Source organism: Trichechus manatus, unplaced genomic scaffold (assembly GCF_000243295.1).
Source record: "Trichechus manatus latirostris isolate Lorelei unplaced genomic scaffold, TriManLat1.0 scaffold00008, whole genome shotgun sequence".
Lineage (NCBI taxonomy): Eukaryota > Metazoa > Chordata > Mammalia > Sirenia > Trichechidae > Trichechus > Trichechus manatus.
In genome coordinates this window covers 320887-337211 of record NW_004443944.1, presented here as the reverse complement: position 1 = coordinate 337211, position 16325 = coordinate 320887, and the positions used below count along the sequence as shown (strand labels likewise).

Below are 16325 nucleotides of genomic sequence, written 5' to 3'. Positions count from 1 at the left end.
TTGTTTCTCTAGAGAACCCAGCCTAAGACAGCTGGTATTAACATTTACATGTTTCAGGTCCGTCAAGGCAGCCTTCTGAGTCCTGCCTCCCCTGGGACTCTCCCGTCAGGACTCTAGTACTGCCCCCTTCACTTTCACTGGGCTTGAGCTCTGCTATGCAGGAGAAACGGGAGAACCCGCCATGGCCCTTCAGAAAAGAGGAAGGCGTAGCTTGCAGGGTGGTTTAGGTGGGAGGAGGCCTTGGACCAGGGTCTGAAAAAGAGGAACCCCAGCCAGGCAGGACCCACCTGGAGAAGGTCATTGCCGCTGCTGGCACTGAGAAAAGCGGATCCAGGAAAGGTGGGGGTTTCCATCTTGTGCTCACCCTCTTTCCTGGGAAAGAAAGTGCAGAAGGTGGGGACAGCTGACCTGAGTTCCTCCTGGCCAGGTGAAGCCCCTGGTGCTCCCCAGGGGTGATGCCACAGGGTCCAAGTCCCTGGAGCTGCTCCCCAGCACAGGGGGTGGGGTGGAGGTCAGAGGGGCACAGCAGCCTATGTGCAGGGAAGCCAGTGCCGCAGCCCACTTGGGGAGTCTACATATTCTTTGTAAACTCTCAACAATCAGAACCCCAAAACAGCTTTTTCCTGCCCCAGGCTCCCCTCTTTACCCAGCGTGGGTACCTCAGGAGGCTGGGGAGGGTGCAAGCTTGGCCCAGGGCTGCAGGAAGCCCTCCTCCCAGGAAGAAGTGCAGGCTGTTGGTTTCTGGCCTGCCTATTGATCCATCTCCCATTTAAGGAGGAGGGAGGTGGGCACTGCTGAAGGCGTGGGTGGGAGGTGGGCCAGGTAGAACCTAGGGAGGGTGTGGCTGCTGCAGGGTCTTGGGGGAGGGGCAGAACTTGGGGTCCAGCAGGCCTCGGAATCCTTTGTGTTTCGCCTCTTCCCCCAGCAACAGTGACTCATAAAGCCGGCCTGCCCCCGCGGATCCCCACCCCCCCACAGTCCCCTCTGGAAGGCACAGGTCACAAAGGCCATGGGGGCTGAGCCCCAAGGAGGTATGCCCCACGCCAGCCCTGAGCGTTGCTCACCCCTGCTGCCGCCCGCTGGGCCGGGCCTGGGCCTCCCGCGGCGACCCGGACTGGCGACTGGGTGTGGGAGTTCGCGTGCAGTGCCCTGTAGCCTCGGCGCCCATGTGTGTCATCTGCTTCGTGAAGGCGTTGGTGCACGTGTTCAAGATCTACCTGACCTCCAACTACACCTACAATTTCCGCGGCTGGCCGGTGGACTTCCGCTGGGATGACGTGCGCGCCACTGGCGGGGGCGGCAGCGGGCACCGTGCGTTGACGTGCGCGGCAGCTGCAGCGGGCGTATGGCTGCTGCAGGGCGCGGCGTTGGGCGAGGACGCGCCTGGGCGGCCGCCGCGCGCTGCGCGCAGCCAGGCGCAGTGCTTCCTGCAGCAGATCCGCGAGCTGCCCGGCCAACTCGCCAGTTACGTGCTGGCTCACTCGCTGGGCCGCTGGCTGGTGTACCCCGGCTCCATGTCCCTGATGACGCGTGCGTTGCTGCCGCTGCTGCAGCAGGGCCAGGCGCGACTCGTGGAGCGCTACCAAGGCCGGCGCGCCAAGCTGGTGGCCTGTGATGGCAACGAGATCGACACCATGTTCATGGACCGTCGCCAGAACCCGGGCAGCCACGGCCGCGGCCTGCGCCTCGTCATCTGCTGCGAAGGCAACGCCGGCTTCTACGAGATGGGCTGCCTGTCGGCGCCGCTCGAGGCGGGCTACTCGGTGCTGGGCTGGAACCACCCCGGCTTCGGGGGCAGCACAGGCGCGCCGTTCCCGCAGCACGACGCCAACGCCATGGACGTGGTGGTCAAGTACGCGCTGCACCGCCTGCACTTCACGCCCGCGCACGTGGTGGTCTACGGCTGGTCCGTTGGCGGCTTCACGGCCACCTGGGCCACCATGACGTACCCAGAGCTGGGCGCGCTGGTGCTCGACGCCACCTTTGACGACCTGGTGCCGTTGGCGCTAAAGGTCATGCCTCACAGCTGGAAGGGGCTGGTGGTGCGCACCGTGCGCGAGCACTTCAACCTCAACGTGGCCGAACAGCTGTGCCGCTACCCGGGGCCAGTGCTGCTCCTCCGGCGCACGCAGGACGACGTGGTCAGCACCTCGGGCTTCCTGCGCCCCCTGCCGCCCGGCGACGTGGAGGGCAACCGCGGCAACGAGCTCCTGCTGCGTCTGCTGCAGCACCGTTACCCAGCCGTGATGGCGCGCGAGGGCCGAGCAGTCGTGGTACGCTGGCTGCGCGTCAGCAGCCTGGCGCAGGAGGCCGCCTTCTACGCACGCTACCGCGTGGACGACGAGTGGTGCCTGGAGCTGCTGCGCTCCTATCGCGCGCGCTGCGAGGAGCAGCTGGAGAGTGAGGAGACCTGGGGGCCGCACGGGCTCGCCTTTCCCTGGCTAGTGGGCCAGGGCCTGAGCACGCGGCGACGCCGGCAGCTCGCGCTGTTCCTGGCTCGCAAGCACCTCAAGAACTTGGAGGCCACTCACTGCAGCCCGCTGGAGCCGCAAGACTTCGAGCTGCCCTGGGCGCCATAGCCCACTTTCTCTGCGGCTCACGTGCTCCCCTTCCGACACCCCCAGCCCATAAAGCTGGCCCTGTCCGTGGATGTGGATGCAGGCAGGGATTTCTCTCAGGGAGGTGGAGATGGAATTGGGAGGAGGGTAGAGCAATACACAGAGACTCTTGTGGACCCCTCACCTGGGCGGGCCTTCTGCCTTCCTCCCTCCTTTCTCTTCCCACAAACACTTTTGGACGTCCCAGTTTGCGCCCAGCACCGAAAGGGAATGTAAAAATTAACCTGACCCAGTTTGTGACAATACTGTGTGACGGGTGCTTTGATAACCACAACAGGACAGTGGGAACTAGGGCTACGGGGAGGCACCCTGAACCCTGCCTGGGTCACAAGGACACTTCTGGAAACACACCGGCTCGCTGTTAAAGTGTACACACACATTACCCCAGCTTTTTTTGCAAGGAATGCGTTTTGTAGGTCTTTGCAGCCAGTGTAATGTTGCAGAGTGTTAGGATCCTCTCCCCACCTCCACACTCCAGGCATCTATGGGAGGGGATTCACAGCTGTACCACAGACTTGGAGTGACAGGTCCACACAGCGACATGTCCATACGGGGCTACAGGCACACCTGCACTGACCACTTGCTCCTGGCACAGGGACTCGACACAGAGGAGACAAGGCCTCTGCTCAACACCAGCTGTGATTTATTCCTTATTGTCTACCCTGAACTGCATGGAGCAGGCACCATCAGCTGTCTCTGTTGTTCCCAGCCCCTGAGAAAGGGCCTGGCCAGGATAGGTTGGGATCAGAGACTCTAAAAAGGCCAGTGGAGCAGGCATAGTATTGGCAGCACTAGAGTATGGGGAAGCACTTGGGTCTGTGAGAGCAGAAGAGGCACCTACAGGGCCTGGGGTACCAGAAGACACCTGCCCAGAGGAACTAGCCAGGTGAAGGGAGGGGCAGTGGAACAGGCTTTGCTGCAGTGGCCAGGCTGTAGCCTGAAGGGGAGGGCACAGTCCTTAGGGGCCAGGGCTTAAAGGGTCTGAATACCATTTAAGGACTTTCTTCCAGGGGCAGGTAGGAACCAAGGAAGGGAAGTCAGTGGACTTGTTTTAGCAGAGCTGGGTTGTGTCTCTGTGCCTCTCCTTTGAAGTCAGTCTGTGCCGGAAGCCCCTCAACCAGCTGTGTGACCTTAGACAAGTTACTTTAACTTCCCTACACCTCCGTTCCCTCATCAGGCCTGGCTCACAGGACTGCTGTGAATAGGGTTAGCCAATACTGGGGTGACCTGGCACAGGGCTGGGCATCGTGGGAGAGGGCTTCCCTCCAGGGTGTCTATGCCCATGGGAACTCGGCAGCCATAAGGCCAGTGTCAGAGTGTAGACCCAGCAGAGGGGCACTGGACTAGAAGAACTCAGGGGCCAAGATGACTCCAGCAACCAGGTGGGGGCGGCCTGGCTGGTCAATTCTTTTTTTGCACAACCCCCATACAGCAATACATCCGCAGAAGAACAGACTGAAAAAGGGAGGGGAAAAAAGACTAGGGGGCGAGTTGCTGACCCTAAAGTGAGGAGGTAGACATTCCCGAAGCCAGCTCTTCAGACAAAGATTAGACTGGACTATGAGACATAAAATGATACTCGTGAAAACAGTAGATACATGAGACTAAATGGGCAGCTCCCGTCCGAAGGCTCGATGAGAAAGCAAAAAGGGACAGGAGCTCATTGAATGGACACGGGAGATCCGGGGTGGAAAGGAGGAGTGTGCTGTCACATCATAGCGAGAGCAACTAGGATCACATAACAACGTGTGTATAAATTTTTGTATGGGAAACTAACTTGAACTGTAAACTTTCAATTAAAGCACAATTAAAAAAAAAAAAAAGTGAGGAGGTCAAGCCTTGAAGAGGATCTCATGGGGTCTGAGTCGTCATGACCCATGGAGGTGCATGAGCCTAGACGCTCGTGTTGTTAGTTGCTGTCGAGTGGATTCCGACTCACAGCAACCCCAAGGGTGCACAGTAGACCCGCTACAAAGGGTTTTCAAGGCTGTGACCTGTCGGAAGCAGATCGCCAGGTCTGTGTCCCGAGGCGCCTCTGGGTGGGTTCGAACCGCCAACATTTCTGTTAGTAGTGAGCGCTTAACCGTTAGCACCACAAGCAGCTACAACTCCCCTCAAGGCCCTCTGGGACCCAGCCCTGGATTTCCTTAGCGCCATCTTGACCGATCGTCCCACTTCCCACCTTCCCGTGCTCCTGCTCCTCCGGACCGTTCTACCTGCGCGTCTCGCTGGTGGAGTCGACCAAGGAGGGATTTCCCTCAGAACCCGACCTCGCTTTCCTGCTACCTCCACAGGCTCAGCCTATCAGGTTGGAGCGCTGAGCAGCGACTAGGCCGAAGAACGCCCTCATTGCACACAGCCCATGGTGGGCGGGACGAGGGCGGGGCACGTGATAGGGCGGAAGTGGGCCGTCGCGTTTCTGATTGCGTAACGCTTCAGCCGCAGAGGCGATTCCGCTGGTTCGTGTGTACGCGGCGAGCGATTCCCGGCGCTGCTCGTCCGGCTCCTCGCGCTCGCGACCCCGACCTCGACGCCTGCTGCGGCCCGGCCGCCGCCTGAACATGGATCCCGCCGGCCAAGGTACCCGCTGGGCTTGGCTCCCCCGCCGCAGATGGGCCTGGCTGCCTGGTGCTCCGCCCCTCCCAGGGTCTCGTCGCGGATTCCCTGTCCCTTCAGCCCCTGTCCGTGCTGTGTACGGTGGCCCCTCTTCAGCTCCCAGGCCCTTGTCCTCGGAGATCCCGGTGGTCGGGCTGCTTCCCATCCCCGCATCCGCGGCCCTCCCGACCTCCCCTGGAACCGCTCGGGGGACCGCTTCCCGGCGCCCTCCCCTCGTTCCCGGAGATTTTGTTTTCCTCATCCCAGGCAGCTATCGTTATCCCGCTCACCCCCAGCCCGCCGTCCACCATCCCAACCCAGGGCCCTCCGGGACACTCTGTCTGGCCCTGGATCGGGGCCGATTGTTGTGGCCGTTCCGGGGGAGCGGAGGTGAAACCGTTCTCGCGTTCAGCGCTGCGCCCCTTGGGTGGCAACCTGCTGGGGCCCAGTCTACTTAGGGATTGCCACATGGGGAGAAGGGCGGAGTGAGTCAGGGGCACACCCAGAACACTAGGCCTGTTTCCAGAACAGGCACCCAGACCAGTTTGATACGGCCTCTGGGGTGTGGAGCGGCCCAAACCCAAAAAACAAAACCCGTTGCCGTCCAGTCGTTCATACTCCTAGTGACCCTACAGAACAGAGTAGAACTGCCCCGTAGGGTTTCCAGGGAGCGGCTGGTGGATCCGAACTGCTGACCTTTGGGTTAGCAGCTGAGCTCTTAACCAGTGAGCCACGAGGACTCCGGAGCAGGCCCAGGGGAGTAGAATCTTGAGAAGATGCTAAGAGTCTGTTTTCTGTTTTGGAGCTCTAGAGGGGATGCTGAGCTCCTAGGCTGAGGCAGCTACAGTCAGATCAGGATGCTCTTCTGTTCCACCTGCCTCAGCAAACTTACCAAGCATTAGGATCTCTGGGTTTGAATACACTCTGCAGGTTTTTCTACTTTTGACATTTACTTCGAAGTAAGGGAGCATCAAAAATCCTGGGTTCTGATACTTCTTCACAAAGGCAAATTCACAAGACGACTTGCATCTGTAATTTAGTTAAGTATCAAAATTACTGGATTCTGATCTTGAGAATTACAGTAAGCACTTATTATATGCCAGGTCTCTCCTCTCGGCTACTATAAATGTTGGCGGTTGAAGCCACCCAGCAGTACCACAGAAGAAAGGCATGGCCATCTGCTTCTGTTAAGATTACAGCCCAGAAAACCATATTATTCTGTAACATGTGAGGTCGCCATGAGTTGGAAGTGACATGACAACAGTGAGTTTTTGTTTTTTTACATGCCGGACACCATTCTAAGCCCATTTCTCAAATGACCTTTTTACATTTTCAGGACAGACTTTGAGATTGGTCTGCCGCTTTACAGATGAGTATACAGGCTAGAGAGCTAGGACTTACGCAGCATGGAGGATTCTAGCCCTCTAGTTTTGCCTGAGGCCCTGGTCTCACCCTTACTCTCTGTGGGACCTGTGGTAGGACTCTCTTCTGGCCTCAGTCTCCTCTTCTGTAAATGCAGATGTGAGTAGCATCTGCTTGCAGGGTGTGCTGATGTTGGCGTTCACACAGCGTGATGGTGCAGTACCTGGTACACGTTTGCCAAGTGCCCAGTTTCTACCTGGGGGTGATTTCTGTGGGAGCTAATTCTAGCTTTGCAGGTAGAAACTGCTCAAGGGCCTTCATTTATTTTTTAAAAATCCAGGATAAAAATTGTAGCAATTTCAAGGCATTTCCTGAACTTGAGTAGGTTCAACATAATGGGTACACGTCAGTTGATCTCAGTTGAGAATCGGATCGGTTAATAAAAAAGTGGACACGTTTCGTTTAGTAAACATACGTTGAGTGCCAAGGAAGTGGGCAGCTCCAGCTCCACAGTAAGGAAATAACACACTTTTTAGTAGAATAGCTTTGGTTTTAGATGAAATTTGTTTTTCTTAGACTTAGGATTTTTGCAGAAGACAGACATATCTGCAATTAAAGGCATTTTGCTTTTTGTTAATTTATTAAATCGGTAGCAGGGATGTGCTGGTTAAGAGGGAGGATGTTTCAGTGCTGCTTGTATGAGAAGTGATGAACAGTACAATAGTTCCCCTGTATCCGTGGGGGGCACATACCGAGACCCGCCCCCCGTGGATGCATGAAACCATGTATAGTACTGAGCATTTATAAACGCTCACAGCATCTATAAATGCTATGTTTTGTTTTGTGTATACGTATCTGTGATGAAGTTTGATTTATAAGACAGGCATGGTAAGATGTTACCAACGATCACTAATAGTAACATAGACCAATTATAACGTTGTACTGTAGTAGAAGTTATGTGAACGTGGTCCTCAGGTGGGACAGAGCAGGACGGTGCAAGATTTCATCACGCTGTCCATTTAACATTTTCGGACCGAGGTTGACTGCGGGTAACTGAAACCTTGGACAAGGGAGGGTGCTGCTGTACTCGTGTTTGGGGTTGGAAAGGACTGAAGTAGGCTGTCTTCCCCTGGGTGGTGTCTCAAAGAAAAGTGTGCAGACAGGTAGATATGTTTAATGTGAAGGGGAAGGAGTGTGAGATGAACACCTGACCTGGGGGTATCACAAGTGTATGTGGTGGCAGTGTCCCCATGCTGTGCCCAGAGGGTGCCGACTGGCCCCCTGATGACTGTTGCGGACTGGACTAACGGATTTTGTTTTGCTGACTCCCTGTAGGGGCTGGGCGGCTGGCACAGGCTTCTGTGTATAATTTTCACGTGGGCCCTGGCAGACAGCTGGGTGGAAAGTGAGCCTTCTTGTGTTTATAGCCGTATTAAGTTCCTTCACTCTGAAAAGTGGAAGATCTGTTAGATCAAGCTCCTTGTTTGTAGTGAGGGTTTCCTCAGTTGGAAAGTTGTATCCCCACAGGGAAACCAGAGTTAGGGTAGCTGTCTGCTCCAGCATCCCCAGTGCCCAGAAGCGATGCACCTGGTGTGGGGTTTGCTTTGTGGTGGCCGGAGTTCCTGGATGGGCTGCCCTCCATCTGATGGCCCATCCCGTCTTCCAGAAAAGAGGCTGTTAGTCTCAACGGTCTCTCCCAGCCACCCTCTTTGCCCTTCCACCTTTGCTTTCTCCCTTTGTGGAGACTCCTACCCTGTTTCCTTCTTGACAGCTTTCTACTGGACACTCTCTGACCTCGCTTTGTCTCTGGTAGATATCAACCTGAACTCTCCTCACAAAGGTCTGCTGTCCGACTCCATGATGGACGTCCCTGTTGACACAGGTGTGGCTGCCCGGACTCCTGCTGCCGAGGGCCTGACAGAGGCTGAAGAAGAGGAGCTCAGGGCTGAGCTCGCCAAGGTGACTGTGCTACAGGGTGCTCCAGGGTTAATGAGGGGCCAGGGTGCTGGCCCTGCTCTGGAGGAGTTGCCCTGGGGGTCACCATTGCACTGCACTCAGAGCCGCTGGTGGAGGCAGGATCCGAACCTGTCCAGCCACCACTGTGCTTGGTTGGGAGGACACTGCGCAGACAGCTGCTCTGTGAATGCCAGTCATTTTCAAGACCCCATAGAATGCTAGGTGCTGTCTGCCCTGGATTTTAATCTTTCTTTTAAAGATACTTTTTTGTAAAAGATACATTTTAAAAACTTTTTCCATTGATCTTTAAGCAAGAGTCCCTTAAGGGGAAAATTGGAATTGAGAGCAAGAGTCTCTGGGCATAGTTTTTATCAAACCAGGAGGATGACTTCACGTTCCTTCTCACCCCGTGACACGGCGTTAAATAGTGGCTCACTTTAGTTTCTAGAATCCGGGGCGGGAGCCCTGGGTGTCATGGGCTTGGCTCTGTCTTCATGGTGTTCTTGGTACGTTCTGGATCCAGTCCTGGATCTGGACAGAGTGGGTCCTGCAGGCAAGCCTCAGCCCAGGACTGGGTTTCGGATCACTGGGGGAAATTACACAGCTGTCCTGCATCAAGAGAAGGTTAAGGGAGAGGTAGTAAGAAGTCCAGGTGGTGAAGGCTTTGCATTTTATTTCAGAATATGTTGGTTTAGAAAGGAAAGCCACAAGGTCTTTTTCAGGGTGGAATTGCCAAGGCAGGAAGGTCTTGTGTCACAGATTTCAGCTACATGCTGTCTAAGACAGCCAGACTCCACAAAGCCTGTGCGCCATCAGACCGTAAGTGGAACGTTCTGGTCACTGGTGGTGTACCTGGAGGGGTGGGAGTTTGGCTTTAGGTGACTGTACGTGATTTTTAATGATTTCTTGTCAAAATTGTTTTCTAAAGCAAGGTCTAGTGACATGTAGGGCTGTGAGCTGGTATTTAGTGCCTCTCTGTAGTCACTGTTCCAAGAAAGGGAATGTTTTTAGAATAGGTGTTCCTGCAGGAGCTGAGGACGTTGAGAACTCTTTCTAAAGCAGGAAAGCTGTTAAGGGTGCTCCTTTCAAAAGCCATGATATTTGAAGACCTGAGAAAGCTCAAGGCTTTGTTCCCTGGAGTCGTTTTCTAGCCCAGCCCAAACCTGCTTACATACAAAAGAGTTTCCTTTCTGGTCTGTGTAACTGGCTTGTGCTGAGGGCTGAAGCTGACCTAGCAACGTAGATGCATAGAGCTGTCTCTGTCCATCATCGCCCCTGCGTGTGAAGCCCCCTCATGGCTGCAGGTGGGCTTGGCTGCCGGCACTTTCTGGTCTGTGTAACTGGCTTGCCCTGAGGGTTGAAGCTGACCTAGCGACATAGATGCATAGAGCTGTTTTTGTCCATCCCCCTGCATGTGAAAACTCCTCATGACTGCAGCTAGGCCTGGCTGCCGGCACTTTCAGACTTTTCTTGTCCAGGCCCAGAAGGCAGACAGGCTTCTGTCAGCACCTGCCCAGGGCCTGGGGAAGAGGTCTATTGAGCCAGCTTGGCACATGCTCATCCAGGGCGAGCCCTGGGGCTGAGCACTGATGTGCGGCCCCCAAGACCACCTGGCTTGGGGGTTGGGACTGTGCTCCAGAAGAAGTTGGGGTGCTTGTACCAGTTAAAAGTAGACCAGGTGTCTGCCACAGGGCCTGCTCCTGGGACCAGTGATGTCTCCGTGAGCAGAGAGTGTTAGCGTATGCTGGGCATTAGTCGCTTCCTGCCGTAGTGATGGCTGGTCACGTCAGCTCGTGCCTTTTGCAGGTGGAAGAGGAAATCGTCACTTTGCGTCAGGTCCTGGCAGCCAAGGAGAGGCACTGTGGGGAGCTGAAGAGGAAGCTAGGCCTCTCCGCCCTGGACGGGCTGCGGCAGAACCTATCCAAGAGCTGGCACGACGTGCAGGGATCCAGCGCGTAGGTACCCACCCCACGGGCAGACAGGACAGAGCCTGAGTACCTGGGGACGGGCCCTGCCGGAAGAGAGAGACCCAGTGTGCCAGGACCAGCCCTGTGGCTTGGGGCCTGTGTGCATTTATGCTCAGAGCACAGAGCCCACCCACAGGCATCCTGCTCGTTGTCCAGGTGGAAACTGGGTGGGCAGATGCATGTCATGGTCCCGTGTGACATCTCTGTGTCCTGTAACTCAGGGCCTGCTGGGGTGCCCACAGAGCCCTTCACCAGCGCTTAGTTGCACAACCTAGGCCTTTACCCAGACGCGCCTCAGCTCTTCTGAATTTGGGGCGCACCACCTCTGACTCAGCCTTGGGTCTGCGGCTCTGCTAAACGCACCCAACAGGTGGCTGTTGGGGAGATGCTTCAGCCACGGGTGGCTGTGCCCTGCCATCTTCCCTGCAGCAGTGACTGCCCACTGAGTACTGCCTCAGGCCTGACTGGCAGGAACGAGTGGCTCCCAGCAGCCTCACCTGGGCTCACCTAGCCCTGCACGTGTGCTGAGCAGTGGTGGGGGCGTGGTCAAGGCAGCAGGCCATCCGCAGGCCAGCCCGTGGTTTGCCGTTTCTGCCGTCGGGTCCTTTTCTGTCTTCAGAATTCCACAGACAGTTTGAAGCCTGAATTGAAGTAGTTTTTCTAAATTTTTCATCACAGACTTTCTGTTTCTAGCTACATGAAAACTTCTGAGAAACTTGGAGAGTGGAATGAGAAAGTGACCCAGTCCGACCTGTGAGTGCCTGTGGCCTGCCAGCACCGCCCCTCCTTCCCTCCTCCCGCCCTTCCTCCCTTCTGTCCCTCCTCTCGCTCTTCCTCCTGACCTGGAGGGTGGTGTGTGCTTGACAGAGACGGAGTTCTGGTGTTTGCTGGCTCTTTTCTTAATCTACTTTTTCTTAAATACAAGTGAAGGAGGCCACGCTATGCTTTATACTCTTGCTGAATAGGGTGCAGTGGGACAGATGGGGGCAGTGGGGCACAGACGGCACAGCGGGATGGACGGGGTACAGCAGGGCGGACACGGCACAGACAGCCGTGGAGCAAACGGGGTGTAGATGGTGCAGCGGGGCAGGTGGAACAGATGGGGCACAGATGGCACAGGAGGGACAGTGCAGACAGCGCAGCGGGGCAGATGGGATGGACGGGGCGTAGATGGCGCGGTGGGGCGGATGGGGCGCAGACGGAGCAGCGGGGCGGATGGGGCGCAGCAGGGTGGATGGGGTGCAGTGGGGCGGACAGTGTGCAGACGGAGCAGTGGGGTGGATGGGGCACAAACAGTGCAGCGGGGCCGGCGGGGCGGACGGGACGCAGACGGAGCAGCGGGGCAGATGGCGCGCAGCAGGGTGGATGGGGTGCAGATGGCACAGCGGGGCTGACGGCGCAGATGGTGCAACAGGGCGGACGGGGTACAGATAGCACAGCGGGGCAGACGGGGCGCAGTGAGGTGGGCAGGGTGCAGACGGAGCAGCGGGGTGGACGGGCCGCAAACAGTGCAGCGGGGCAGGCAGGAGGGACGGGACGCAGACGGAGCAGCAGGGCAGATGGGGTGCAGCAGGGTGGATGGGGTGCAGATGGCACAGCAGGGCGGACGGGGTGCAGCAGGGTGGACGGGGTGCAGATGGCACAGCAGGGCGGATGGGGCGCAGCGGGGCAGACGGCGCAGCAGGATGGACGCGGTGCAGACGGCGTAGCAGGATGGGGAGTAGCCTTAGAAGGAAATGCCACTGAGTCGCCAGGCCTCACGTGACCTCACTGAGCTGGCGTGCTCTCATCAACGGGCTCTGAGGGGCCCAAAGAGCATCTGTAGCTCAAAGTTCTTGGGCTTTTAAGCAGGCAAAGCTGCCAAGTGCCAGCCGGCCTAACCCTGCTGGTGGCAGCGTGTTTGTCTGACTGGTCTTGTTTCGTTTTGTCCTCCATCGGGTCCTGAGAGCATCCTTGCATTTCTGGTTCCAGGTGAGGGAGGTGTGGCTTGGGGCCGGCCAGTGGGGTCTGGAAGAGCTCCTTTTGTTCTAGAAGGTTCTGCACTGTCAGTCACATGGAGTGTGAGCCGCTGGGAGTCACGGTGGGTAGGTTTAACCAAGGTTCTGCTCTGGGAGGAGGACTGTGTCACAGCTGCTAGCTCACGGTGACTCCAGGTGTCTCATTGAAGACCCTGAAACTAGGTTGTGACACCTTGGAGAATCTGTTGCAGTCTGATTACACACCTTGTAAACTGGGTGTCGTATTTGAAGACCATCTCTATCTGGAAGGAAGTGCTGTCACCATTGCCAGAGAACATGGTCAGACGGGCCTTCCCTGTCTGGTAGGGGAGGACATGTCATGGACAAGCGAGAGGAGGCCCCCACTTGCATCTCATTGGACCATTCACTGGCTGAGGGTCACACTCCCCACCGGGGGAGAGACTGGTCTAGGCGAAGGGGAGGCTGAGGCACCAGCTGCAGCATACTGACGGCCCAAACGCAGACTCTGTGGAGATACTTCTCTGAATTCTCTGCTTGAGACTGTTTTCCTTCAGCAAACTGTAGAACGTTAACAGGGTTTCGTGTGTTTGTTATTGCAAAAAAGGCAGCCCTTAAGATATTCTGAATTGCATTTCTGAAATTAAAAATCGCAGGTCATTTTATATCATTTATGTGGTGTTTTGTAAAAAGTAACTGTGATCCAGGGGTACCAAAACTTCAGTTTCCTGCAGATAATCTTACTTAACCCATTTTGAAGTGACAGTATGTAACGGAGTGAGGTCTTGGGTGGGGCCTCTGGAGGGTAGGGGTGCTGGGAAGGCTCCGAGGCCCTTGTGCTGAGCTGCTGCGCGCTGTGTGCTGTCACTCACCCGGGACCCCTCACCTTTACTGTCTCGTCTTTCCAGAGTCCCGAGCAGGTGGTGGTGGCACGGGGTGAAGTCCCTGTCAGGTCGATGGTGAATGACAGGCCCACCTGGCTTGGAGGGCTCCTGGGGAGAGTAGAGTGGAGGCCACATGGAACCCTCCGAACAGAGTGTGTGGACTGTGGTGATCTGTGAGCATTGCTGTGGCCTGGTTTTGACCCTGCTCTCAGCTTTGCTCCCCCGTCCTCAGGGTTAGTGGGTCTGGTCTGCGTCATTGCACTGCCAACACAGTGCTGGGTTTTGCTCCTGATCCAGCATGAGAGGAATTGCTGGTAGTCAGATTCCCCTCAAGCTTAGAATTTGGATTCTTGACTAGTTACTGACTTTGGGAAATTCAGAAGCGATTTGTTCTGCAAGTGTTTTAGGATTTCTTTCTCTCCGCCTTGCTAAACACTTCCAGGTTTCAGGATTGGGTTAACAATGATATGTGACTAATTTACCAACCTTTCTGGAAACTAAGGTAAACTCAGCGTTCTGGAGACTTCAGGAAGTTTCCAAAGTGTATTGCTGTCACATATAACATGTACTTGAGACCTTGGCTTTCTGGGACCCGAGGAAGCATGAGAGGACCCTCTGCGTAGTGAGCAGAGTTCCGCCGCTAACTGAGGATGCCCTGCCCCGGGAATGGGCTAGAAGACGCCCCATGCTGGGAGACCCCTCCGGGTTGGTGAGGCCACAGGGGCAGGACCGGGGTCTGGAGAGCGGTCACAGCAGAACTGGGACCCAGTATGGGCCAGCTGGAGCATTAAGAAGGGAGACCAAAGCGGGGATGGGCCGAGGCCAGGTGAGTAGGGCTTGTGTGGAGCAGCAGTTGGAAGAAGCAGGAGGAGGCTTTGTCAGCAGGAGCCCAGGTGGGAGCCAGCCCTCAGGGAGGATGGGGATGGGCTGGGGAAGGCGCAGAGCTGGGCCCAGGGCACCACTGTCGGCTTCTTGTGCCACTGCGACCCGCTGGTTCTGGCAGCGACGGGAGGAGGCTGGTGCCATTTCGGGCTAGTCAGGCTGATCTGGAAAGAAGCCTCTTGGGTGGTGACCGGTGGTGCTGAGACAGCCTGGAAGGTCTCGATACTGGCCTGAGGCTTCCTGCCTTGACTAAGCGGAGCGCTGTGGCCAAGGACTTTGGGTTCAGGATTTGGTGATGGGTTTTGTCACGTTAAAGGCTGCCACATGTTCTGCCTTTTGTTTCTGGAGGCAGCTGGATGGGGCAGGCAGCGCCAGGTGTCCTTCCCAGGGTGGTCCATGGCCCTAGCTGGCCTGTGGCTGCAGCGTCTGGCCTGTGTGGCTCTTTGCCATATTGCAGAAGCCAGGCTGATGTGAGGACACGGAGCTGTGTCCTGCATGCTGCTGTGCTTGGGGGGAGAGGATGGAAATAAGGGTCTTCATTTGGTTCCGAGACCAGATGCTCACTTTGCAAATGGTGCAGCAGGAAGCTGTGCACCCGATGCCCCCATTTTGGGGAGCGCTGACCCCACACATCCACATGTGTGCACTTATGAGCACTCCACCTCCACTGTCTGGGTGTGGACGTGGCTGGGCTCAGAATCCTCCCTTATGGGTCCTGCTTATATGAGAGAAGGTGGGAGCATCCAGTGTGCGTCGATTGGGTTCCCTTCCGCGTGGTGAGGGGCTGTTGAGAAGACCGTCCTGCCCCGCCCCAGCCTTGCGGGCCTCGGTCTGGGCTCTGCTCTCCAAGGAGAAGAGTGGAGCGGATGGCTGGGGCAGGCAGGTCTCACGTGGATGCAGGAGTTGAGCAGTAAGACCAGAAGAGCAGAGTACCGTCACAGGGTTGGGGAGATGTAGCTTAGCAAAGCTAAGAGCTCAGTGCATGAGGGCCACGGGGACAGGTTGGGTCCCCTCCGTAGCAACCAGGCGGGTGCTCATATCTCTGACTCCTTCTCTGTCCCTGCGGGGCCTCTGAGTGCTGGGCTGTGTGTGCTCCTGGGCTGCAGGTGGCCTGCCTCTCCCATCTGGTTGATCAGACTTACGTTGCTTCTTCCCAGCTACAAGAAGACTCAAGAAACACTCTCACAGGCAGGACAGAAGACTTCGGCTGCCCTGTCTACTGTGGGCTCCGCAATCAGCAGAAAGCTTGGCGACATGAGGTGAGATGCCCACTGCTCTGCTCTGCCTTGCGGTCTGGCCTTTACAGGCTTCTGGGGGAGCCTGGGTGAGGCGGTCCTGGCACCCTGACTGCAGCCACGCCAGCCCTGGTCTTAGCCTTGTGTGTCTGCCTCCACTTCCGTATCCTCAGGGGAGGAAAGGTGGTCGTCAAAGCCGCTGGTCACCTCTCCTGACGGTGACAGCTCAGAATCGGTGGAGGCGGCGCTTGGTGTGGACGGTCTACTGGGAGGAGCCGACCGGGGGCCAGGCATGCCAGAGTGGGGATCTGTCTCGGGCGGGTCACAGCTGTCCCCAGGAAAAGCCCCCACGTCGATTCCTTGGCGTTTGCGCTCTCAGAGAGATGCTTGCTGGACGCCAGCATGCGGCCAGGTGCCCGGGGCTCAGCCTGCACGTGCTCTCCCAGAGTCTTGCCCTCACAGGCAGCGACTGGGGACAGGGCGTGGACTGGGCAGCTCAGGCGTGCGGCGGCCGCACACCCGCTCACCCAGGACATCTAACGTCTGGCCACGTAGGGGCCTCACCAGTGTCTCCTGCCCTGCCTGTGGCTGTGCCGCCGGCCCTCCTCTGACCTGCAGTGGTGAGGAGGGTGGGCCTGGAGCGCGCTGCACCTCATCCTCGTGTCCAAGTGGGGGTGGGGACAGGCCCCCCAAGGGCGTTGTGTGTACAGGTGGGGGTGGGGACGGGCCCCCTGCGGGCATTGTCTGTACATGTGGAGATGGGGATGGGCCCCCCAAGGGCATTGTGTGTACAGGTGGGGGTGGGGACGGGCCCCCCAAGGGCGTTGTGTGTACAGGTGGGGGTGGGGAC

General features: G+C 57.1%; 2 protein-coding genes across 6 annotated transcripts in view; both read left to right on the top strand.

The window, feature by feature from the left end:
- Positions 1-1095: 1095 nt before the first annotated feature.
- On the top strand, positions 1096-2579 carry ABHD16B (abhydrolase domain containing 16B). Its single transcript, XM_004370504.1, has one exon. It carries the CDS (start codon positions 1167-1169, stop codon positions 2577-2579), a length of 1413 nt encoding a protein of 470 aa, XP_004370561.1. The 5' UTR covers positions 1096-1166.
- A 2474-nt stretch (positions 2580-5053) lies between these two features.
- Positions 5054-16325, top strand: part of TPD52L2 (TPD52 like 2) — an 18289-nt gene continuing 7017 nt past the window's right edge. For 3 of the 5 annotated variants that reach the window (XM_023742517.1, XM_004370160.2, XM_004370158.2), the window contains exons 1-5: positions 5054-5198; positions 8389-8534; positions 10338-10486; positions 11192-11251; positions 15398-15499. In XM_023742517.1, coding sequence (XP_023598285.1) covers positions 5180-5198; positions 8389-8534; positions 10338-10486; positions 11192-11251; positions 15398-15499 — 476 coding nt within the window. In that variant the 5' untranslated portion in view covers positions 5054-5179. Of the gene's footprint in view, positions 5199-6316; positions 6477-8388; positions 8535-10337; positions 10487-11191; positions 11252-15397; positions 15500-16325 lie in introns of all 5 variants that reach the window. The other 2 variants (XM_023742514.1, XM_023742501.1) reach the window with 2 other exon arrangements.